Source organism: Salvelinus alpinus, chromosome 35 (genome assembly GCF_045679555.1).
Source record: "Salvelinus alpinus chromosome 35, SLU_Salpinus.1, whole genome shotgun sequence".
Classification (NCBI taxonomy): Eukaryota; Metazoa; Chordata; class Actinopteri; order Salmoniformes; family Salmonidae; genus Salvelinus; species Salvelinus alpinus.
The window spans coordinates 13590261-13616150 of record NC_092120.1 but is presented as its reverse complement, the minus strand read 5'-3'; the positions used below and the strand labels follow the sequence as shown (position 1 = coordinate 13616150).

At 44.1% G+C, this 25890-nt stretch overlaps 1 protein-coding gene across 4 annotated transcripts; it reads right to left on the bottom strand.

The window, feature by feature from the left end:
* Positions 1 to 20: 20 nt before the first annotated feature.
* LOC139564285 (ral guanine nucleotide dissociation stimulator-like 2) lies at positions 21 to 25890 on the bottom strand. 4 transcript variants are annotated; one of them, XM_071383682.1, is made up of 20 exons: positions 25639 to 25890; positions 23997 to 24166; positions 15840 to 15887; positions 15635 to 15718; positions 15232 to 15395; positions 14962 to 15018; positions 14498 to 14691; positions 14069 to 14175; positions 13024 to 13239; positions 12196 to 12299; positions 8225 to 8309; positions 5654 to 5713; positions 5245 to 5331; positions 5068 to 5100; positions 4644 to 4765; positions 4460 to 4549; positions 3259 to 3352; positions 2740 to 2964; positions 2407 to 2521; positions 21 to 2311 (listed from the first exon to the last, which is right to left on the bottom strand). In XM_071383682.1, the coding sequence occupies exons 2-20, from the start codon at positions 24153 to 24155 to the stop codon at positions 2139 to 2141; spliced, it is 2217 nt and encodes a 738-aa protein (XP_071239783.1). In that variant the 5' UTR covers positions 24156 to 24166; positions 25639 to 25890; the 3' UTR covers positions 21 to 2138. The 4 variants fall into 4 exon arrangements, with proteins under 4 accessions (XP_071239783.1, XP_071239784.1, XP_071239785.1 ...); XM_071383683.1 differs by lacking the exon at positions 15840 to 15887; XM_071383684.1 differs by lacking the exons at positions 23997 to 24166; positions 25639 to 25890 and adding an exon at positions 17333 to 23549.

The window sequence follows — 25890 nt, the reverse complement described above, 5'->3', positions numbered from 1 at the left end:
ATACTAAACCACAGTCTGAATCTTTTATATGTACATCTTTGTACATTTATTTGGTAAGAATAGACACAGCAGAATTACAGCACACATCCGGGGAGTTGCATAGAAATTGCTCATATTACCGTCGCATCAAAATGCATTCATAGAAAAAAAAAAATGTATCACACAAAAACAAATAGGGCATATGTAGTGCATAAACATGCCAGCTTATACAGCACTGTGAATGTACATCATATGTACTGTACATTCCAATGCATACATCACAGAGGCTTCATGTCAAATGGCACCCTATTAAGCGCACTACTTTTGACCAGGGCCCATGGGGCTCTGGTGAAAAGTAACACTCTATAGGGAATAGGGTGCCATTTGGGACACTTTAAGTGGCTCAAGCACCAATGAGAGAAAGGCACTAAACAATCAGTAGCTTAGCCTGGAGTTAACTCTTCATCAAATTACATTACCCAGAATCCTCTCCCCTCTCCCTGGAACTACCGTGTCTATGCTTCAGTCTTAGTAGAGACTTCAACAGCACTGGGTAGTATGGCCAGAGTTCATCAGTTAGGGCCTTCCACAATCTGCTCCCCATGCGCCCTTATGCATACAGGTTTTCCTTCCTACTGGTCTCATCCTCATGGGATAGAAGCAGAGCCTTCTGCAAAACCCTCTACATTCAGTTCCTGGACTAAAGACATTGCATAATGAAACCTTATAGCTGTCAGATCTCTATCAAACGTCAGAGAAAATATAAATGAAACATCATTCAGTGATTGGTGAGAATACCTCACTAACCTGGCATGGGTCTTTGAGGACTGACTTTGGGAGCACTGGTTGAATTACACTTCAGGCAGACTTCCATTCCAACTACCAACTAAATCCATTGAGACCATTGATAAAGATTAGTTTATGCTGTATTGAAAAGTTTAGCATTAAGGTGCAATGGTAGACATCTTTAAAATACGCACAACATAGTCTGGACTGTCATTAGTGTCTTCACATGAATTGTTTAGGTTAAGAGTTTGTGGGTTGATGCTGTTATGCCTAATGGTTAGTACTCAAAATATGACTTCTATATGGGAGTGGCAAGGCTGTATATGTAAATGTGTTGTATTTTACATAAGATACTACCGGAGCTATCATTCAATATGTATGCACAAAACCCAAGTGAAATTATCATGTTCATCTTTGTAACGTCTTGGCCCATTTGAAATGGTTGCAATTTGGGGCAATTTCATACATTTCCTGTTACTTCAAAATGAATAACATGTATTTCTGACACTTGTTGATTGCTCCTTGTGAATGTAAACACAATCCTGACATCATCAACACATAAAAAAACATATGCATACACAAAGTACATAGTTAAAACATTTTGCTGAACCCCGTGCTTTGCTATAATGAGAGTTTTCAGTGACTCTGTCTGTCACTTATTCAGATGCATTATGTCATAATGTCAGCCCAGTGCTCTCCCCACCATTCATATTCTTGAAACGCCTTGCATACTTATATATGCGTCATGCTGCTTGTATCTACTCTCTATGGAGAAATGTTAAACTTTGTTGTGGTCATGGTCAATTCAAGGAGGTCATATCGCCCAAATACTTTGATTTAATGAAGTTCTCTACTATCAACTCATCTCTATGATGGAACCTGAGGCACATTCCTCAAATACTCAAGATGATTTGGATTCCTCAGTTGCTCTTGGTTACAAGGCTATTCCATTTGGTTAAATAGGAAATTAGATGCCAATGGTCAGAGAGACTTAAGGAACAGCACCATTCACCATCAGTTAAAGATTTGCATTGGTCTTGTTCTCGGTGTATATTTGCAGTAGTATGCATTGCCAACGAGAGACACATGCACCCTTCTACACTAATGGCCTTCCATTAGTGTACACAAACGGGCAGCATATTTATTGAAATGTCCCAGGTAAGAACACGTTCATCAAACAAGCTCAGACAGGTTTCGGGATACATTTTGCTTGAACAAGCTCGGTCAGAATGTGTTTCCACTTAGGAAAAAGATTAGGAAAGACAAGGCCACATCTCACTGAGATATCTGCCTGCATTCTTATCGTGACCTGTCCTTGAGAAGAACTAGCTACATTATGTCTCAGATGTAGCCTATTTGGGAAAGAGTTATTGTCAAAAAAACAGTCTCCGGCCCTTTGCTTTGATTCGAGGAAATGTGGCACTGGTTTCTGTGCTGATTGGTTGTGAGCGAAAAGGAGTGTTGCCTCCTTGTCTGCGCAGCAGGAAGTCCACACTAGAGGAAGTCATGGCATAGAAGACGTTTCCTGTGGCAGGGATGACCAACTCTACAGGGCAGAACAAGAAAAGTCATCACTACAATCAATATGAACAGAGAACTGTTAAAGTGACTTCGCATGGTTGGGTTGAGAAATGTCTTTACCCTTTCCCTCGGGCAATAGTTGGATGAGCTCATATCTGGATGCCTGTTTGGTGTCCTGACTGTGTTTTTCTAAGGCAGAACTGATCACAGTGGGCGTCTTGTCATTGTTTGTCACCTGAGGAAACAGAGAAGAAGAACGACAATGATACCAGACAGCTTGACTCCTAGTTGTAATATCCTGTGTACAACCTGAGGAAATATTTTGGATAACTATCATTAACAGATATTTGTGGATTAAAGTAAATAGTCATGAGTGCAGGGTGCAGTGCAGTGTATAATTTGATACCAAAAAAGGCAAATATCTCAAAATATGTCATTCTCTCGGCTCAGTACCAGTATGCTTCTGTACATATTCCCATCTTGTAAATCCATCCGTATCCTGACGATCCGCATATCAGGCCCAGACACTTTGTTGTTATTGGTGGGATTGTTGCCACAGGAGACTGATCGACGATGTGATTTGATGGGAGTGGATGGTGTCAATGCAGACGGGATGGGGTCATTGGTGGGATGGGAGGAGTCAACATCCAGACAGGAAACTGAGGGGGATTTCATATGCTGAAATAATAATAGTGAAGAAAATAATTTTAAAAAACACACTTACTGATATGACAAGATAAAAAGTGGCTGTTCCGTGAAGGCCAAAGCAAATAAAAAGACACAGAAGAGAATTAAAAGATCAAAGATTTTCCTCTTTTAAAAATGTAAACAGCAATACTTACTTTGCAATAACTATGAGTATTTGTACCTGAATAGTAATTACATGCTCTGCAATTCTAGCTGGCAATGCAAATATATTTTTGGGAAAGTACGTAAAATAACTGTAAATATTAGGTCTTATTTTGCAATTACCTTAGTGAATTTGGAAAGAAAGTGACATACGGGGGAGGGGAAGTCAAAAAGACTGTCACTGTCAGCAACAAGGCTGGTCCTGGAGGAATTCAGGCTGTAAGGAGATGAGAGAATCATATCATGTATGTTCATCATGCACCGTAATCTGCATGACAACAACCTACAAAACATCTTACTCAACCCCTGAGAAATACATAGTAAATGTCTAAGTTTGGCTTTCAGCTCTTTCCAATGTTGTATGTTAATTGACCAGCTCTTGCACTGTGTGAGGATATTTTTAATGGAAAAAAGTACGGAGGACTTACCACCAGACCCTCCCAAGTCAATTTTCCACAACTGATTACTTATGGCCACGTTACTACAAATTTGACAGTCAAATATGTGGACACCCCTTCAAATTAGTGGTTTCGGCTATTTCAGCCACACCCGTTGCTGACAGGTGTATGAAATCGAGCACACTGCCATGCAATCTCCATAGACAAACATTGGCAGTAGAAGGGCCTTACTGAAGAGCTTAGTGACTTTCAATGTGGCACCGTCATAGGATGTCACCTTTACAACAAGTCAGGTCGCCAAATTTCTGTCCTGCTACAGCTATAAGTACTGTTATTGTGAAGTGGAAACATCTAGGAGCAACAACGGCTCAGCCACGAAGAGGTAGGCCACACAAGGTCACAGAACGGGACTGCCTAGTGCTGAAAAAAAGCGAGGTCCATACAGAAATGGTTTGTCGAGATCGGTGTGGAAGAACTTGACTGGCCTACACAGAGCCCTGACCTCAACCCCATTCAACACCTTTGGGATGAATTAGAACGCCAACTGCGAGCCAGGCCTAATCGACCAACATCAGTGCCCGACCTTACTAATGCTCTTGTGGCTGAATGGAAGCAAGTCCCTGCAGCAATGTTTCAACATCTAGTGGAAAGCCTTCCCAGAAGAGTGGAGGACATTATAGCAGCAAAGGCGAGACCAACTCCATATTAATGCCTGTGATTTTGGACTGAGATGTTTGACGTGCAGGTGTCCACATACTTTTTGGGTCATGTAGTGTAGTATAGTTCACAGAAAATGCTGACTGGCCATTCTTTTACAATAGTACTGAGCCCATATAACCAATGTATTTCACTATACATAGTGAAAGGTATCTGCAGTGAATACTACTGCCATGTTGTGTGTAGAGTGTAATAATAGGCCTCATTACTTTGGGCACCGTGTGATGATCACTGTAGGGTTCAGGGTACGACCAGAGCTCGGTTCGCACGGCACCTCGATTTCATTGGACAGTCTGTAACTGCAGACATCATGTAATGTGATTAGCGATCATCATAGTTGTAGTGTTCCGTTTGAAATAACATGTATAAAACCAAAAGATAATCACGGCTTACCTTTCTTCTTCATTTAACGAGGGTACACTTTGGTACCACTGTAGGAATTCCTCGTCAGTGATGAAAACACAGTTTTTACAGGAGGACTGCAGTAGTCGGATCTGAGCTAAAACTTCAAACTCCTGCAAAGAGAAAAACAAATAATTATGAACATCAAATGACTCTCCAGTACCAATGGGACATTATCAGTTGAAATGCTCGCAGTTAAACATTAATATGTGCATGGATGCACTGCTTCAGAGTTCAATACACTGCCACACATTTAATGAGAGGCACAACAGAAAAGCAATTTATGAAGACCATCTGCTATATTGAGCCAGAGGCTAATGAATTGGTCTGGATCCTGGAATAACTCAACATGTGGACAATGGGTGATGAGGAATTTAAACAGCAGCATTACAAAGGCCCTGACGGCATCACTTACTCGTCTCCTCTTGTCAAAGTTGACGTAGCCGTTCTGAAATGGAGGAACAGGATATTATGTCACTGTCAATTCAACGTTTTGGTAAACCAACTACAACTTCACCACCAGAGCTTATGACCAGCTTCCTGTTGATGGACACATTATGAGGGATAAATATATGTATATGAAGGGACTCACCTCTAGTCTGTCTTTGACGGCCGTGTCCAGCATGGTGAGGTCTGTGAGGAAGATCCCCAGGTAGGGTACTGTGCCCTGGGCACTGGACTGTGTGAGAGAGGGGAGGGGTGGAGAATAATGAAAACCAAAAACAGAGGCATGGGGCTTCAGGCTTCCCAGACACAGATTAAGCCTACTCAATGCATGCTCAACAGAGAAACTTGGGTTAAGACCGGTGAATGTACTGTATATCAAATTGTCCTTACTTAAACATCAACGATCTATTGAAGAAATACCAGCATTGCATTACGTTACATCAGCAAAGGGTTATTTGATGCCCTTCGTACAGTATATTCCATGCTTCTTCCTTCAAAGCAAAATGATAATGAGCTTTGTGAGTGACTTCAAACTCGCTTATAGGAGCACTTACCCCTATCTGTCTCCTGTTGTTCATCTTGCCGTCCAGGTTGGCGAACTTCGAAGTGCCCTCCTGAAAAACACAGACAAACATCTAAGCATGACAATCTGGAACACAATCTAGAATTTAGAACCATGGCTATGTGCTCTAAAACCCTGTGTAGTAACTGGGTAGTAGGCCCTCAATTCCAGACAAACTGAGAGGGTAAGGAAGCAGCTTGCTTGGTAAATTATCAAAGCACAGCTTTGTGATATCAGTGTGATATCTTTCCAACATCAAAGCCTGGAGTGAAGCTTTCAAATGAAAGCTCCGTCAAATGTTTAGAAGAATTCCTGTGTGGATGCCTTGGTGAAATTGCAGCTAATGTAAGGTATTGATGCATGCACAACGTATAACAGTGAATGAAAATGCTGCTAATCCTACCGATTTCCAGCCCCCCCCGTCAGAAACTCCCAATGCATCCTAATACATGTTTAGAACCGGGTGAATTTAGATTGACAGGACGTTGACATTGAGAGGCTGTACACCCCCAGATGAAGCTTTCCTCTGGGTTATAAGGCATGATTCATGATTCAAAGTCATTTTTAGCCCTGGAGAAGTGCTTACTCTGGATCTGTGTAGTGCAACCGCTCTTGAACGTATATATACAGTGGGGAGAACAAGTATTTGATACACTGCCGATTTTGCAGGTTTTCCTACTTACAAAGCATGTAGAGGTCTGTAATTTTTATCATAGGTACACTTCAACTATGAGAGACGGAATCTAAAACAAAAATCCAGAAAATCACATTGTATGATTTTTAAGTAATTAATTTGCATTTTATTGCATGACATAAGTATTTGATACATCAGAAAAGCAGAACTTAATATTTGGTACAGAAACCTTTGTTTGCAATTACAGAGATCATACGTTTCCTGTAGTTCTTGACTAGGTTTGCACACACTGCAGCAGGGATTTTGGCCCACTCCTCCCTACAGATCTTCTCCAGATCCTTCAGGTTTCGGGGCTGTCGCTGGGCAATACGGACGTTCAGCTCCCTCCAAAGATTTTCTATTGGGTTCAGGTCTGGAGACTGGCTAGGCCACTCCAGGACCTTGAGATGCTTCTTACGGAGCCACTCCTTAGTTGCCATGGCTGTGTGCTTCGTGTCGTTGTCATGCTGGAAGACCCAGCCACGACCCATCTTCAATGCTCTTACTGAGGGAAGGAGGTTGTTGGCCAAGATCTCGCGATACATGGCCCCATCCATCCTCCCCTCAATACGGTGCAGTCGTCCTGTCCCCTTTGCAGAAAAGCATCCCCAAAGAATGATGTTTCCACCTTCATGCTTCACGGTTGGGATGGTGTTCTTGGGGTTGTACTCATACTTCTTCTTCCTCCAAACACGGTGAGTGGAGTTAGACCAAAAAGCTCTATTTTTGTCTCATCAGACCACATGACCTTCTCCCATTCCTCCTCTGGATCATCCAGATGGTCATTGGCAAACTTCAGACAGGCCTGGACATGCACTGGCTTAAGCAGGGGGACCTTGCGTGCGCTGCAGGATTTTAATCCATGACGGCGTAGTGTGTTACTAATGGTTTTCTTTGAGACTGTGGTCCCAGCTCTCTTCAGGTCATTGACCAGGTCCTGCCGTGTAGTTCTGGGCTGATCCCTCACCTTCCTCATGATCATTGATGCCCCACGAGGTGAAATCTTGCATGGAGCCCCAGACCGAGGGTGATTGACCGTCATCTTGAACTTCTTCCATTTTCTAATAATTGCGCCAACAGTTGTTTCCTTCTCACCAAGCTGCTTGCCTATTGTCCTGTAGCCCATCCCAGCCTTGTGCAGGTCTACAATTGTATCCCTGATGTCCTTACACAGCTCTCTGGTCTTGGCCATTGTGGAGAGGTTGGAATCTGTTTGATTGAGTGTGTGGACAGGTGTCTTTTATACAGGTAACGAGTTCAAACAGGTGCAGTTAATACAGGTAATGAGTGGAGAACAGGAGGGCTTCTTAAAGAAAAACTAACAGGTCTGTGAGAGCCGGAATTCTTACTGGTTGGTAGGTGATCAAATACTTATGTCATGCAATAAAATGCAAATTAATTATTTAAAAATCATACAATGTGATTTTCTGGATTTTTGTTTTAGATTCCGTCTCTCACAGTTGAAGTGTACCTATGATAAAAATTACAGACCTCTACATGCTTTGTAAGTAGGAAAACCTGCAAAATCGGCAGTGTATCAAATACTTGTTCTCCCCACTGTATATATATATATATATGAATTTGAGATGAGTAAAACACGTTTGGTGTGATCTGTGACGACACTTCACATGAGACCTGTCCTTAGCTCATATTGCTTGTATTATGGGATGTCTGTCAGTGCACTGTGTGTGTCTGTGTCTCCGTGTGTGTGTGTGTGTGTGTGTGTGTGTGTGTGTGTGTGTGTGTGTGTGTGTGTGTGTGTGTGTGTGTGTGTGTGTGTGTGTGTGTGTGTGTGTGTGTGTGTGTGTGTGTGTGTATGTACATACAGTACGTGCGTGTTGTGTGTGTGTGCGTACGTGTGTGCAGTAACTCTCAATCACTGTGACTCACCTCTTTCAGCAGCTCCCTGCTCTGGGAGTAGTTGTTCTTCTCAGAGAAAATGTTGGACAGCTCCTCGTATCTCCTCACTGCTTCCCTGTCAGACAGAGTCACATGACAACAACAATGAGCCATGCACCCAAAAAGGGTATTAGGGGCCTGGACATTTCTCTGCTGTCTACTGGGCCTTACTATAATCCACATCCAAGCGAATCAGCGAGCCATGATTAGTTTAGCTACGATTGGGGAAATTATAACAAGATGAGATGATCAACTGCTGTAGTGTTTTGGAACGTTGAATATGTTTGACTGTGGGAAAGGATGGTGTTATATCAATGACCATGTGATTAAATTCCTGAGTTTTTGAAATGGCTGTGTTGTAAAAAAGAAAAGAAAAAAGAAGACAATGATAGTGTTACGAGAATGACAATGTTATGGAAATAACAATACTTTTAAAACATCTGCAATACAAGTGCGTTTTGCTGTGGCCTAGGGTGGTCAAGTGGTCTAGGCTGCTGCCTCCAGTGCATATGTACCGCTGTAGCATGAGTTCAAATCAGGCCGCCCATTTCAACACGCTCTCCTTTACCTAGAACCAAAAAGGGTTCTTCAGCTTTCCGCATAGAAGAACCCCTTTTGGTTCCAGGTAGAACCCTTTTGGGTTCCATGTAGAACGGGTTCTACCAGGAACCAAAAAGGGTTCTCCTATGGGGACAGCCGCAGAACCCTTTTGGAACCCTTTTTTCTAAGAGTGTATCACTCTCTATCCAATAAACATACAAGGACATTTTGTCACGTTCCTGACCTGTTTTCTGTTAGTTTTGTATGTTTTGTTGGTCAGGACGTGAGTTTGGGTGGGCATTTCTATGTTTTGTGTTTCTATGTTTAGGTCTATTGTAATCAGCCTTATATGGTTCTCAATCAGAGACAGGTGTTTGACGTTGTCTTCTGATTGAGAACCATATATAGGTTAGCTGTTCACACTGTTTGTTTGTGGGTGGTTGTCTCCTGTGTCTGTGTCTATGTTTGCACCATACGGGACTGTTTCGTTCGTTCGTCGTTTTTGTTTGTAGTAAGTACTTGTTCGTTCGTTCTTCATGTTTCATGTAAGTTCGTGGTCCAAGTCTGTCTACATTCGGTTTGTTATTTTGGTTAGTTGTCAAGTATAGTTCGTTTTGTCTTGTTCAATAAATTCATCATGTCATTTCACTACGCTGCGCCTTGGTTTAATCCCTGCTCCTCCTCTTCGGATGAAGAGGAGGAGGAACGCCGTTACAGAACCACCCACCAAATTACCAGAACCAAGCAGCGTATGTTCGAGCAGTGGAATACACAGGACTACTGGACTTGGGAGGACGAGCTGGATGGAAAAGGACCTTGGGCTCAACCAGGAGAATATCGCCGCCCCAAAGCTGAGCTGGAGGCAGCGAAAGCAGAGAGGCGGCGATATGAGGAGGCAGCAAGGAAGCAAGGCTGGAGGCCGGAGAATCAAGCCCAAAACAGGCGTTATGAGGGGACGCGTCTAGCACGGAAGCCCGAAAAGCCCGTGAGTACTACCCAAAAATTTCTTGGGGGGGGCTAAGAGGTAGTGGGTCAAGGGCAGGTAGGAGACCTGCGCCCACTTCCCAGGCTAACCGTGGAGAGCGGGAGTACGGGCAGACACCGTGTTACGCAGTAGAGCGCACGGTGTCTCCTGTACGTGTGCATAGCCCGGTGCGGGTTATTCCACCTCCCCGCACTGGTAGGGCTAGATTGAGCATTGAGCCAAGTGCCATGAAGCCGGCTCTACATATCTGGCCACCAGTACGTCTCCTTGGGCCGGCTTACATGGCACCAGCCTTACGCATGGTGTCCCCGGTTCGCCTACATAGCCCGGTGCGGGTTATTCCACCTCCCCGCACTGGGTGGGCAACGGGGAGCATTCAACCAGGTAAGGTTGGGCAGGCTCGGTGCTCAAGGGAGCCAGTACGCCTGCACGGTCCGGTATTTCCGGCGCTACCTCCCCGCCCCAGCCCAGTACCACAAGTGCCTACTCCACGCACCAGGCTTCCAGTGCGTTTCCAGAGCCCTGTTCCTCCTCCACGCACTCTCCCTGTAGTGCGTGTATCCAGTTCGGTGCCTCCAGTTCCGGCACCACGCACTAAGCCACCTGTGCGTCTCCTGAGTCCTGTACACACTGTTACTTCTCCCCGTACTAGTCCTGATGTGCGTGCACTCAGCCCGGTGCCACCAGTGCCGGTACCACGCACCAGGCAGAGAGTACGCTTTGAGAGTCCAGTGTGCCCTGTCCCTGCTCCCCGCACTAGCATGAAGGTGCGTGTCCTTAGCCCGGTGCCTCCAGTTCCGGCACCACGCACCAGGTCTACAGTGCGCCTTATCCGGCCAGAGCCATCCGTCTCCCCAGCGCCATCTGAGCCATCCGTCTCCCCAGCGCCATCTGAGCCATCCGTCTCCCCAGCGCCATCTGAGCCATCCGTCTCCCCAGCGCCATCTGAGCCATCCGTCTCCCCAGCGCCATCTGAGCCATCCGTCTCCCCAGCGCCATCTGAGCCATCCGTCTCCCCAGCACCATCTGAGCCATCCGTCTCCCCAGCGCCATCTGAGCCATCCGTCTGTCCCGAGCCATTAGAGCCGCCCGTCTGTCCCGAGCCGTCAGAGCCGATAGTCAGTCAGGAGCCGCTAGAACCATTCGTCAGACAGGATCTGCCAGAGCCGCCAACCAGACAGGATCTGCCAGAGCCGCCAACCAGACAGGATCTGCCAGAGCCGCCAACCAGACAGGATCTGCCAGAGCCGCCAACCAGACAGGATCTGCCAGAGCCGCCAACCAGACAGGATCTGCCAGAGCCGCCAACCAGACAGGATCTGCCAGAGCCGCCAACCAGACAGGATCTGCCAGAGCCGCCAACCAGACAGGATCTGCCAGAGCCGTTAGTGAGCCATGAGCAGCCAGAGCCGTCAGCCTGCCATGAGCGTCCAGAGCCGTCAGCCTGCCATGAGCGTCCAGAGCCGTCAGCCTGCCATGAGCTGCCCCTCAGCCCGAAGCGGCTAGTAATCCAGAACTGCCCCTCAGTCCAGAGCTGTCTCTCTGTCCAGAGCTGCCCTTCAGTCCGGAGTTGCCCCTCTATCCTGAGCTATCTCTCTATCCTGAGCTACCTCTCTATTCTGAGCTATCTTTCTATTCCGACCTACCTCGCTGTCCTGAGCTACCTTGTTCCGGAGCTGTCCCTTATCTTGGTGTTGCCCCTTATATTAGGTGGGTGGAATAATGGGGTGGTCATTCTAAAGGGGAGAAGTAAGCTGGGATTGATTATGGTGGGGTGGGGACCTCGTCCAGAGCCTGAGCCACCACCGTGGTCAGATGCCCACCCAGACCCTCCCCTAGACTTTGTGCTGGTGCGCCCGGAGTTCGCACCTTGAGGGGGGGGTTATGTCACGTTCCTGACCTGTTTTCTGTTAGTTTTGTATGTTTTGTTGGTCAGGACGTGAGTTTGGGTGGGCATTTCTATGTTTTGTGTTTCTATGTTTAGGTCTATTGTAATCAGCCTTATATGGTTCTCAATCAGAGACAGGTGTTTGACGTTGTCTTCTGATTGAGAACCATATATAGGTTAGCTGTTCACACTGTTTGTTTGTGGGTGGTTGTCTCCTGTGTCTGTGTCTATGTTTGCACCATACGGGACTGTTTCGTTCGTTCGTCGTTTTTGTTTGTAGTAAGTACTTGTTCGTTCGTTCTTCATGTTTCATGTAAGTTCGTGGTCCAAGTCTGTCTACATTCGGTTTGTTATTTTGGTTAGTTGTCAAGTATAGTTCGTTTTGTCTTGTTCAATAAATTCATCATGTCATTTCACTACGCTGCGCCTTGGTTTAATCCCTGCTCCTCCTCTTCGGATGAAGAGGAGGAGGAACGCCGTTACACATTTAAAAAAAAAAAAAAAAGTATGTTTTTCTGTTATACCAATCGAAATGCTTCCTCCACCAACCTGTCAGTTTCTAGCCACGTCCTCCTTAGTCTGTGTACAGGGTTACTCTGCAGGGCAGACACGATGGCGTAGAGAGACGAAAAGTTTTTCCTGGCTCTGCATTCCTGTTGAAACACACACAGGACAGCATTGTCTGAGAATACCTGCAGCCGGATCAATGGGGTTGTTTGGCACTCACTGTCTGACATGGTCAATTATGTACATTCCTAAAGTGACTTCTCCCCCAAAAACCTGTTGATGAGGTGACGTGAGTGTTTTGGCAACAAATCGTGATATCTAGGCTGAGAGTGTGTGTGAGATTGTGTGTGTTTCCAAACAAGTTCCTTCACACACACAGGAGCTAGCTAGGCTTTTAGTCGTGAAGGAGAGAGAGGTCTGGCAGTGACTCAGCTTGCTCATGTGTCCATAACAACCTGCGGACGGTGTGTGTGTGTGTGTGGGGGGGGGGGGGGGGGGGGTGACAGCAAGTAAGCAAGAAAGTGTATGTGATTGTGTGTGTGGAGTCAGCAGGAACAGCCCTGCTGCGAGCTGCTAATGTTCTCCTAAGTTACAGGATGGCAGTACTACATCTACTGTGAGCACCTTTATAGAGAGAGGAAAGTATTATGCGGAAAGTCAAGTACAGTGTAGTCTTGTTAATGTTTTGAGAAAGACAGCTTAGTATTCTGCTCCCCACTCTCTACTTCAACTCAAAATCCCAAACCCATTGCTGTTGTGTCCTTGAGCGAGGTATTTAACCTTGAAATTCCTCCAGAGGAATGCTGCTTCCAAACTCTACGGGTGTGTGTGGACAATAAAGTTATTCTATTGTAATGATGACCAGCTGACCTCTGCCACGCTGATCCATTTCTCCAGAAGGCAGGCTCTCTGCTGGCTGCGGAGCTGCGTGGGCCACAGGCACGAAGCCATCACGGCACTGGCCAGCCGGTTGAACTGGCGTACAGTGGCCCGGACGGACCAACATACACCCTCGCGGCCTTTCTTGTCCCTCTGAGACCACAGGGAGCCCAGGCAGTGGTACGGTACCAGACGCACAAACAGTTCCTGTTAGGAGAGAGTGGGGGAAGAGGTACGGAGTGAGTGAGTGAGTGAGTGAGTGAGTGAGTGAGTGAGTGAGTGAGTGAGAGTGAGTGAGAGAGTGAGTGAGGGACCAGGATTGAGGGAATAAGAGGTAGAGTGAGTAAAGATTGAGAGAGAGAGGCAGAGAGAGAGACACAGAGAGACACCAAGAGAGACAGAGAGAGAGAGACAGAGAGAGACACCAAGAGAGACAGAGAGAGAGAGACACAGAGAGACACCAAGAGAGACAGAGAGAGAGAGACAGAGAGACACCAAGAGAGACAGAGAGAGAGACACAGAGAGACACCAAGAGAGACAGAGAGAGAGAGACACAGAGAGACACCAAGAGACAGAGAGAGAGAGACAGAGAGACACCAAGAGAGACAGAGAGAGAGACACAGAGAGACACCAAGAGAGACAGAGAGAGAGAGACACAGAGAGACACCAAGAGAGACAGAGAGAGAGACAGAGAGACACCAAGAGAGACAGAGAGAGAGACACAGAGAGACACCAAGAGAGACAGAGAGAGAGAGAAACAGAGAGAGACAGTCAGACAGACAGAGAGAGAGAGAAAGAGAGACAGAGACAGAGACACTGAGAGAGAAACCGAGAGGGACAGTCAGACAGAGAGAGCAAGGCATAGCCAGAGAGATTGCAAGTGGCAAACATGTCCAGTATGAGTAAGAAAGGGTCAGAGAGACGTAACAATAGAAAAAGAGGAACACAATTAAGACTGTAGTAAAGTGCATGTTCCCATTATCTATACAAGGTTAGGAGGAGTAATGATACTGTAGGGGTCAGAGGTTAAACTCACCGTTTCTATCTTGGTGAGCTGCTCAGCGATCAGCCCAGCGGGGAAGCCCAGGATTTTGGTGGGATCAAACTTAGTGGGGTCAGCAGGAGGGCTGGGGGTGGTCCTATCTAAATGACAGAGATGATTCAATACTAATCCCAATGAATGTAGGTCTATATTAACTGATACAAATGAAAGGCTTATTCAGTCGGGTTGGCAGTGGAAAGGCACATTAGGTTGGTTGTTACAGAAGCAGGTTCCACCATATTTGGATGGTAGACAGCAGACAATGGGAATAGAACACTAAAGATCATCACAGAAAACTACTGGAAACAATTTGGAGGAGAGTTCTGCCCATATAGATATCTACGGTTATGCCACCCACAAAATCCTCATATAACCTCAGGTTGGCAGTGCCATGACTGTCATAAACCCAGAGTGTATACTGACCTGAACTAGAGTCAGGCAGTAGGGCCTGTTCACTGAGCTCCTCTGCCAGTCTGAGGAGGCGACCCCTGATCTCTGTCCCAGAGGGGTCGGAGGGCAGCAGGGGGGCCAGGCGCAGCAGAAGACCAGGCTCTCCCAGAGAGCGGAAGTCCTCAGGATACTCCAACAACCACATACTGAACACCATACACACCGCTCTGGGAGAGGGAGAGAGGAACGGGAGAAAATTTATACAAATGCATGAAGTTTGTGCACACATGCACGCACGCACACACGCACGCACACGCACACACACACACACACACACACACACACACACACACACACACACACACACACACACACACACACACACACACACACACACACACACACACACACACACACACACACACACACACACACACACACACACACACACACACACACACACACACAGGACAGGGGTGATATAGTATTAGACTCACCTGTTGAAGGGTTGCCTAATCTGACTCTTTGTACTTTCTCCTGGTGGATGTTGCAATCTGGAGAAAGAGGGAAGAAAATAGAAAAAAATAGATAGACAAAAGTTCCTTTGAGAGAAAAAAAAGCTGAATAAGAGATGGTTTCTTCAGGGCAAAGCAGAGGCATCACAACGTCTCCTTTCCTTCCCTTGGTCTTTCTACAGCACTTCAAAAACGTTTTGTAACACTATATACAACCGGTGTGCAATGCATTGTTTCCTCTGTCTTCCCTACCTGTCGATGAGGATATCCAGCACTCTCTTGGTGGAGGTAAAGGAGCGATAGGTGGAGAGGAAGATGGTGATGAAGGAGGAGTCTCCCATGGCGAAGGAGTGGAGGAGGTGCTGAACCAGCTTCTCCTCTGTTCCCGCCTTCACACACTGCGAACGAGAGCTGGACTGGAGGGAGGGAGAGACAGAGAGAGAGAGAGAGAGACAGAGAGAGAGAGAGAGAGAGAGAGAGAGAGAGAGAGAGAGAGAGAGAGAGAGAGAGAGAGAGAGAGAGAGAGAGAGAGAGAGAGAGAGAGAGAGAGAGAGATTTATAACAATTTTACAATTCAGACAAAGATAACATGTAAGGATGTAAGGTGTAATTAAACTGTAATTTCTGTGCAGTGTATTATGGTATGTATTCTCACTGTTGCACTGGTGGGGGCGCCATGCTGTTGCTTCACCACTACATTGTATATCACTCCGTCCTCTTCCTCCTCCAACACAGTAGACTGAGGAAGAGAGAAAGAGTATGATTCAGTAAAACACGTGCATAACTCATACTCTCGCACAAACCTCCCACTGTCACCAAAATCGAGTTATTCATGCATATCTCAAGTTGCATTGACCTACCAAGTCCAGAGGACAGTACCAAGTTGTCTTCATGGGGGAAGTCTCCCCCTGTGGAATACAATAACATCCAATAAATATAAGTACTGTCACATGACCAGAACCAGAACCTTAGGTTTTAGCATAAAGCCCCGATTACCCATGAAGCATATTATGTTATTAGAATTGTACAATAATAAACAGGAATATTGAGGAGTTTCAGAGGGCAAAGCAGTTTAACAGAAAATATCTGAATGGGTTGAAAAGAGAAAACAAACAAACATGGGTGAAATATTACCAGAATCTGATATGGTCGTAAGTGAAGTACGTCTTAAAACAAAACAATACACAGTAAATTGTAAATGCAACTAAACCGATGGATCACAACATCTTCATATGTTTTGGAACACAAACAATGCATAATTTCAACAGAAATTATAACATTACATGAAATACACTTGCCATCTGAATACTTGCAAAACAGCTGTGATACTGTACTGAAATGACCTGCTCACAGATTCACCGAACCATTCCATGACATAGGCCGACTATGAGTAAAATAGCAAAACATCCTAATGTACCTGGGGGGTAATATATTAATGGATATATCAGTTTACACTTCCCCTGACATTTACACCCCTGAAAATGGGATTTTCCATGCCGGAAAATGCATGCATCACTAGTCTGACATCAACAATCCATACCAGTTTCACAAACAGAAGTCCGACTGGTCATATGTGAATCCTTCAACATGTAAACCATAACAACGTCAACACGTTTAAAAGCTATTTAGGGCATTGCACTGCCTCCTTTTGCAGTAACTTCCCCCTTCAGTTGAGATCCAACCACAATAGGATGATGAGCAATATCGAGGTCAACATATAAGTGCAAATGCATTAAGCTCAAAGCAGGTCATATAGAACACTGACCAGACATCACAGTTATGCAACAACTGCTGTATCCTATAACGTGTCTATCAATTTCCTTTTTTTACATGTGGAGGTGCCTTCTATAATCACCTTCAGTAACCACTTCCTCATTCAAATGAACTGGAGTACCAAAGGCCCATGCTCAGTTATGCATCATTTTCATTCAAAGTGCAAGTATATTATTTTGGGGCTCCCGAGTGGCGCAGCGGTCTAAGGCACTGCATCTCAGTGCTAGAGGCGTCACTACAGACCCTGGTTAGATTCTAGGCTGTATCACAACCGGACGTGATTGGGAATCCCATAGGGCGGTGGAAAATTGGCCCAGCGTCGTCCGGGTTAGGGTTTGGCCGGAGTAGGCCGTCATTGTAAATAAGAATTTGTTCTTAACTGGCTTGCCTAGTTAAATAAAGGTTAATTCAAAATAAAATAAAAATCCATAGTCCCTCTATTACCATGACATAGGTTCAGAACATGTTGCTCTACCTACTGCAGCATGTTTCTGTTGTTGATCTCATATCTGTCTGTTGCGCTTTCTCTTTCCCCCCTATCTGTATCTGATTGACATTGACCCAAAAAAACACAAGTTACCTTTGTCTCGACAAGTCCAGACAGGCTACAAGCCTTTAGCTTCTTTGAGAACTTCACAAGAAAGCCACAAACACCATCTTGTCCACTTTCTTTCATCTGCCTTTTTAGTTTCCTATTTCCTCCTTCACCGTCGTTTTTCGATGACCGAGGGATTGTTTGTCTTTGTCTTTCAGTTGATCTGGCTCTCGGACTTAACACACAAACACACCTGGAGCCGTCATTAGGTAGGGCCAACCCCTCTGTGTGCCTGCGTCACATGGACACACCCATAACACACACAGAGATAGACGTATACAAACGTATACACACACTCACTCACTCACTCACTCACACACTCACGCACACAGGCAGACAGGCAGACAGGCAGACAGGCAGACAGGCAGACAGGCAGACAGACAGACAGACAGACAGACAGACAGACAGACAGACAGACAGACAGACAGACAGACAGACAGACAGACAGACAGACAGACAGACAGACAGACAGACAGACAGACAGACAGACAGACAGACAGACAGACACATATAATACATACACACACAGGAGAGGGATGATATAATATTAGAATCACCTGTTGAACACACAGGGGACTCACATAGCCTACACACAATGAGAAGGCCTGCAGCGATTGGCTGAACAATACCTTCTCTCTTTCAATCCTTCTCTCTTTACAATACCTTATCTCTTTCAACCCCTCCTTCCTTCTCTCCCACTCTCTTTCGCTGTGTGAATGACCTACGTGTGTAACTAAACCTGTTTGACTACCTCTCTTCCTACAATGAATAGAGTACATTTAGAGGCAGACCTAATTGACTAAACTCATCCTCCATCATCAACATTTCAACAAACCTGCTCTGAGGATCATTACATCCTCTAACACTTTTTTAAAATGTTATTTATTTCACCTTTATTTAACCAGGTAGGCCAGTTGAGAACAAGTTCTCATTTACAACTGCGACCTGGCCAAGATAAAGCAAAGCAGTGCGACACAAACAACAACACAGAGTTACACATGGGATAAACAGACGTACAGTCAAAAACACAATAGAAAAATCTATATACCGTGTGTGCAAATGTAGTAAGATTAGGGAGGTAAGGCAATAAATTGGCCATAGTGGCGAAATAATTACAATTTAGCATTAACACTGGAGTGATACATGTGCAGATGATGACGTGCAAGTAGAGATACTGGGGTGCAAAAGAGCAAAAAAAATAACAATATGGGGATGAGGTAGTTGGGTGGGCTATTTACAGATGGGCTGTGTACAGGAGCTGTGATCGGTAAGCTGCTCTGACCTGTTAATATCTGACATATGCTAATGACCGTTCAGAAACGTTCCAAGTCAACTACTAAAACAGAAAACACGCCCTGTTTACTCAACGGGCTAACGACACTAGCGGGCGAGCACATGTTGACACACAGGTGGAGACTTTCACAGCCTCACAATGATAGACTGGTTCAGGTTACAGCCTGTTAGCGCTAGTAGAAGCTAGGTCTGGCTGTTAGCATAAGCAAATGTTAGCATGTTAACCAGGGAGGAGGTCAGAGACCTGGCAGTGTGGTGCCAGGACAACCACATCTCCCTCAATGTGAGCAAGATAAAGGAGCTGATCGTGGACTACAGGAAAAGGAGGGCTGAACAGGCCCCCATTAACATCCACGGGGCTGTAGTGGAGCGGGTCGAGAGTTTCAAGTTCCTTGGTGTCCACACCAACAAACTATCATGGTCCAAACACACCAAGACAGTCATGAAGAAGGCACAACAACACCTTTTCCCCCCCACGAGACTGAAAAGTTTTGGCATGGGTCCCCAAATCCTCAAAAAGTTCTACAGATGCACCATCGAGAGCATACTGACCGATTGCATCATTGCCTGGTATGGCAACTGCTCGGCATCTGACCATAAGGCGCTACAGAGGGTAGTGCGTACGGCCGAGTGCATCACTGGGGCCAAGCTTCCTGCCATCCAGGACCTATATACTAGGCGGTGTCAGAGGAAGGCCCAAAGAAATGGTCAAAGACTCCAGTCTCCCTAGTCATAGACTGTTCTCTCTGCTACCACACGGCAAGCGGTACCGGAGCACCAAGTCTAGGTCCAAAAGGCTCCTTAACAGCTTCTACCCCCAAGCCATAAGACTGCTGAACAATTAATCAAATGGCCACCCAGAGTATTTACATTGACACCCCCACCTTTGTTTTTACACTGCTGCTACTCACTGTTTATTATCTATGCATAGTCACTTTACCTCTACCTACATGTACAAATTACCTCAACTAACCTGTACCCCCGCTCATTGACTCGGTACCGGCACCCCCTGTATATAGCCTCGTTATTATTATTTTATTGTGTTACTTTTTATGAATTTTTTACTTTAGTTTATTTAGTAGATATTTTCTTAACTCTATTTCTTGAACTGCATTGTTGGTTAAGGGCTTGTAAGTAAGCATTTCATGCTAAGGTCTACCTACACCTGTTGTATTCGACAGTGGTGGAAAAAGTACCCAACTGTCATTCTTGAGTAAAATTAAAGATACCTTAATAGAAAATGACTCAAGTAAAAGTAAAAGTCACCCAGTAAAATTTTACTTGAGTAAAAGTCTAAAAGTATTTGGTTTAAAATATACTTAAGTATCAAAAGTAAAATAATTCATAATTTCAAATTCCTTATATTTAAGCAAACCAGATGGCAGCATTTTCTTGTTTCTTTTATTTACGGAAAGCCACGGGCACACTCCAACATTCAGACATCATTTACAAACAAAGTATGTGTGTTTGGTGACTCTGCCAGATCAGAGGCTGTAGGGATGACCAGGGATGTTCGGTTGATAAGTGCGTGAATTGAACTATTTTCCTGTCCTGCTAAGCATTCAAAATGAGTACTTTTGGGTGTCAAGGAAAATATATGGAGTAAAAAGTACAATATTTGATGAATGAATGTAGTGAAGTAAAAGTAAAAGTAATCAAAAATATAAATAGTAAAGTAAAATACAGATACCCCCAAAAAACGACATAAGTAGTACTTTAAAGTATTTTTACTGAAGTACTTTACACCATTGGTATTCGGTGCATGTGACAAATAAGATTTGATTTGAACTCTAGCTAGCATAGACTACTAGCCTTTGTTAGCCTTTTGTAGCTCTGTTTACCGGCACCTATAAACGCACTGTCTGCACACATATGACTATGCAACAGACAGAAGGAAGGTTGTGTAAATATATGGACTGCAAACCAGTTGAAGAGGATTTCTAGCCTTGGTTTATTCAGCTCAATGTACACAGAAAGAACATAGAACACAGGACTTTTGGATATTATTTGTGTGTTGTCATTAATGCTAGCCTACACAGGTCACGAAAAACAGAGAAGCCTTTGTACTGTAGGCCTAAAGTAGCACTGTACATTCAACTAATTAGGGTGTTATGAACTAGGCTAACAGCACAGTCGTTGTTTCTAAGGGACTGCAGTTGTAAAAGTGAGGTTAAATAGAACTTGTTTACATTTTTAACATAGGTCTTCTGTAGGCCTCCTTTTCCATGGTATTGTGTTTTTGTCTCAAGCAGTAGGTCTAAGGTTAAGTTTACCCACAATTCTTCCTGGTACAGTTAGCTACAGTATAACCACTTACTTGGGACCATCCACATCAACCTCAACCAACCACAATAATCACATCTCAGTCTGTGAGTGGCGATGGAACAGAGGCATCAATGAGGATGTCTAATATTGTGGCATGTAACAACCCCTACAGTGTTAATGTTCAACCAAATGCGCAAAATCTTTGAATCTGTTCGAGTGCATTTTCCCCAACAATCAATACAAGCACTTGGCTGCTCCGCTGTAAGGAAAAGCTGGCTCAGGGAGCAGATGATAATAATTGTGGAAGTAAGTGGCTGAGGTTCATTCCATGAGAAACATCTTGATAAGGAAATTTGCTTGACTCTCCTCAGATACCGCATCATTCAAATCTCCCATTTTGTCTGCTCATGTTTACAGATTTTGTCCAATGTTTTCTTTTGTTCAACCACTTTTTCCATCGCTGCTAGTTTTAACTCAATGTTTATACTCTTTATGTGGAACCTCTCTCATGATTCAACATGCTCCTTGTCTCTATATTTCCATCTTTTCTCTCCATAGAGGAAGTACATAATGAGCGGAGACAAACACAGGAAGCAGGATGTGCTGTCGTGACGAGCTGCTATTGTTTCTCTTTCTCTTTCCCTCACAACCCGGCCTCCTCTGACCTCTACGATAGGCAATGGTGCAGGGGGGGGAAAGAGCCTCACCATCTTCATCCCCTGTCTTTACATAGTGTCAAGTTCTACTTCCGTCACTTGTTTGTCAACATCAGACATTTTGGGATTTGTCCCTTTAAATAAGTATCTATGGTTGTTATACAGTATGAACAAATGGGTACGTGAGCAAATGGGAGGCTATTGTCATGTGAAAACGTAATCCCACCGCTGACACAAATATTGCTGACTACTTTACACAGCAATACAATTGGGGCTCGTAAATATATCCTCTGAAGTTTTATTTAAAGATGCCTATTGTTTTTTTTTCAGCTCCTTTGCTCTCCCTCTCGGGCTCCCACCCCTTCCTCCCATCTTTCCCCGCTCTTCTTCTCACGCTTTCATCTGTGCATCCCATGGTACCCTCTCTACTCTTTAAAGTGAGCCCTGGTTGTATGCTAGAGCTGCTCTACTTCCTTATATCAAAGTCTTATCTGAAATCTCTTTTAAAGCTTTGGTTCATAAGGCTGTTTTAACTATCAGGGTCATATCGGCAAGACACTTTGTTTCTTGTTCAGAATGAATATTCAGTAGACTATATGGGTCACCACAGAACTATGTGACAAACTATAGGCCCCATTTTAAGATAAGCGGAAATACTAGTGAAATGATTCCACCAAGCTATACCTGCAAAACAAATGTAGCTCATATCTATGAAACCTGACCTAAAGAACATGCTTCCCTGTGTGGAAAAGTTTCATTGTCTGCAGGGGGATGGATTGTCATTGTGAGGCCTGACCCCATTGTCTAAATCCATTCACATGCATCTAAGTTTCCCTCATTAAAGAGTGAGCAAGTGGCTTGATTCAATTCCACTTAATAGAATGTCCTCTGAAACCCTGCCTATGATATCTGAGTGGAGATGGGGATGTGGCAGGTGTACAACACACAACACATAGACCCACCGGCTGCTGGCCACCCATAGATTATTTAACACGAGACACTTGGTACAGTGGTCATGTCATGTGGCACAAACAGAACAAGAGGGAAGTTACCACTGCAGCTGGTGTCTGAGTCAGTGTGACTTCTTTTTATAGCCCCGGGGAGTTTCTTGAGACTGCATGCTAAGTGAAGTCAAAGCCAATGAGACGAGCATCATGTGCACTATGCACTAAAGCCAAGTAGCAAGTGTATGAGAGTTAGTCAATGGGAAATGATGGAGTTAATTGATATGTAATTAAGAGACAATCAACTAAATGGCAATCACGCTTTCATCTTAAATTGACCTGATACGGTCTGCAATTATTAGGTGAATATAATGATTTGTCAAATCAAAGTGATGAAATTACATAGGCCTAAGTGTCATAAATGAAGTAGTATAATATCTCACAATGGAAACAATTATCTGTGTACTTTAGGGTTGAAAAAGAGTAAAACCCAGACATCAGTGACAGAACAACAAGGCTGCTGTGTGAGTAGAGTAGAATAACCCAGAAATGGACTGCCACAACTAGTCTGATAAAAGCTTTACAGCCTCTGTCTCGGCCAGTGGAACATAAACAAAGGTTAAACATGGTGAGAAAAACCCGCGTGCCGTCAACCTGTCCAGGTTTGCACACTTTCAAAACAACCAACACAACCCTTTTTGTTTCAGGGGAATTCAACTGGATATAAATAAATAGTGAATTATATTAGAAAATACATGTAATATGCTCATAAAAGTAATGCTCAAGAAAGCAACATCTTAGCAAAAATGTTACAGTAGTCTACTTGGAAATCTCAAGACATGAGCATTTTATTCAATGTGTGGCGGTCAAACATCATATCATTCACTGGCATGTTTTGATGGAAAGTACCTCCTCTTTAGTGTCTGTCTTTGAAATCAAAATGACCAACCGCATCTGCTGTTTACTCAAGGAACTGGTAGGAGAGCCCTATTACCACGGTTTCACAGACCACTGCTCTAATACCCTAACCCCCTACACTGGTTGGTCTGAGGAATGGGGGAGGGGGGGGGGGGGGGGGGGGGGACAGGACCGAGTTTGGGAAACCCTGCTCTACACTATACTTGCTTGTTTTGTCACATAAACTGAAAATAGGCAAACTATTAGAATTTTAGCAACCAGGAAATGGCAGAGCGATTTCTGCACAGTACATCTTTAAATTATATGACACAGATGTGCTTCTGTATCACATCAGCCATTTGTTGGATTCACCATATCAGGTAAATGTTTTTAATATGAGACCACTGGAGAAAGTTTGCTATATGAGAGAACAAGAAACAGTGCCCCCGATAACTTTACAGGTATTAAAGTGCAACTGCACCTTGATGTCTCTATCGTTACAATTAAACTACTACTGCATTTTAATTGCTGTGAATGAGTTACTTACAGTACATGTTCCTAATCAAATTAATCAGATATAAAATCACTTCCAACCTCAGAGGAGTCCAGTCCAGTACTGTCAGTCACTTGCCCTGATTGGCTGCTGAGGGGAACATCGTCAGGCGCTAAAGGCCGGTAGCCAATGAGGGGTACATCCCTTGACTCCACCCCTGGCAGGTCCATCCCACCTGTTCGCATACTACGAGGGATCATGGTGCCGACAGCTAGAGACACAAAATAAACAATAGGCACATATGCGGTTAATTGGTTATAATTTCAATTTTCAACTCAGAAAATGTCATAGTTTATGGACTTTAACCAACCCGGAAAGGCATAAAAAAAATAAACACAATAGTATATATACCCTACAATAAAAATAATTGTGTAGCAGTTGATTTGTTTACATGATGATTTACATTTCACTGTGCCCTGCTCCAATATTGAATTTGAATGCCAGCTCTTCCTTCCTTTTCACTTCTCCCTCCCTGAGATGTGGATTGCCATGATGATGGAAATCTAGAAAACACTGTTACACCGTAGGGCAGGAGGAGGATGTTGACATGTACCACTATATATATATTTAGAGACAGCAGATATTCATGCGATGATGCATTGCTGATTCACATGAATGAAACTGTGTCAGGACATTTTTTGCCAAGCAAGTGTGGTGTAGGCTACTGTGTAGGAATGTACAGCATATGGATATGTCAGAAGACTTGCTGTTCTTGTATGGTTAATGTCATTACTTCAGTAATGATGCTAAAGGTGTTTAAATAGGTGGAACAAACATTTTGTGTTTCATCTTTATCTGTATAATTAAGGGTTTGCTATTGTTATTTTATTTTACTGCTGCTCTTTAATTATTTTTTACTTTATTTCTTTTTTTTTAGGTATTTTTCTTAAAACTGCTTTGTTGGTTAAGGGCTTGTAAGTAAGTATTTCACTGTAAGGTCTACCTGTTGTATTCGGCGCATGTGACAAATACAATTTGATTCAATTTGTTTTGGGCTACCTGTTATAAATAGCTTTTTGTCTGTGAAATGAAACACACTTTTCTACCCTACATGCACTGTTATACAATAGGCTTATATGGGACACCAATCAACTCAATCACATCATCTTTGGAAACATGGTACTAAACGTTTAAATGTATATCAGTCTTGAAGGCATGCATATAATTAGGCCTAGTGTTATTAAAAAATATATATTGGTAATAGGAAAACATATCTGTAAAATGTGTCTAAATAATGACTGTTAGTTTGTCATCAGAATCAACCAACGGTTATCCAAAGGTCTGAATAACTTCCATTCATGACATTGCTGCCTTTTTGAGGAAGGCAAACATTACATGTTGGTCTGCATGAGTGAGTCCACACTGTAACTAGGCTACAGATGGTCACACCCCAATTGCATATGTTCCCTTTCAATTCAACCAACCGATGGGTGGTGCTGTATTGACTTCTCAACCAAATTGTGTTCACCTTCAATCATAGGAAACAAGACACTATAGGTGTTAAGCGAAATATGATGATAAAGTTTGCGTGTAAAGCATTTGTTTCTTTAGTAACCAAATACATAAGGTTTAGGCCTATTTATAGAAGGCCATGTGATATTCAATGTTATGAGGGCCCTGCAATTAAAGAGATGATGAAAATACAAAGGGTCATTCATGGCTGTATCATATGAACGAACTTACTGAATGTTGCGTGTCCAACTATGGTCAGCTAAATTCCGCCAGCATTGGATATCTGTAGTGTCTGCCGCAGTGGAATATACGGTAACCGGTTAGTGGACGAATGTCGCGCTCATCCGTTCCAGCACCGACGTCGGAAGAGAGTATCTCTCCCCCTCTATCAGTATCTGTGTCCCCCTCTGGTCGCCTGTCAAGCTTCTATCGGCTGATAGCAGCACTGAGCACATTCGTGTGCAGCACACTCCGTCACTGCTC

Coding starts and splice junctions, on each gene's coding strand:
- LOC139564285 (XM_071383682.1), bottom strand. CDS start 24,155: ATGATCCCTCGTAGTATGCGAACAGGTGGGATGGACCTGCCAGGGGTG. Junction 15,888..23,996: donor CTGGACTGGACTCCTCTGAG/GTTGGAAGTGAT, acceptor TGTATTCCACAG/GGGGAGACTTCCCCCATGAA. Junction 4,550..4,643: donor TCGTTAAATGAAGAAGAAAG/GTAAGCCGTGAT, acceptor TGATGTCTGCAG/TTACAGACTGTCCAATGAAA.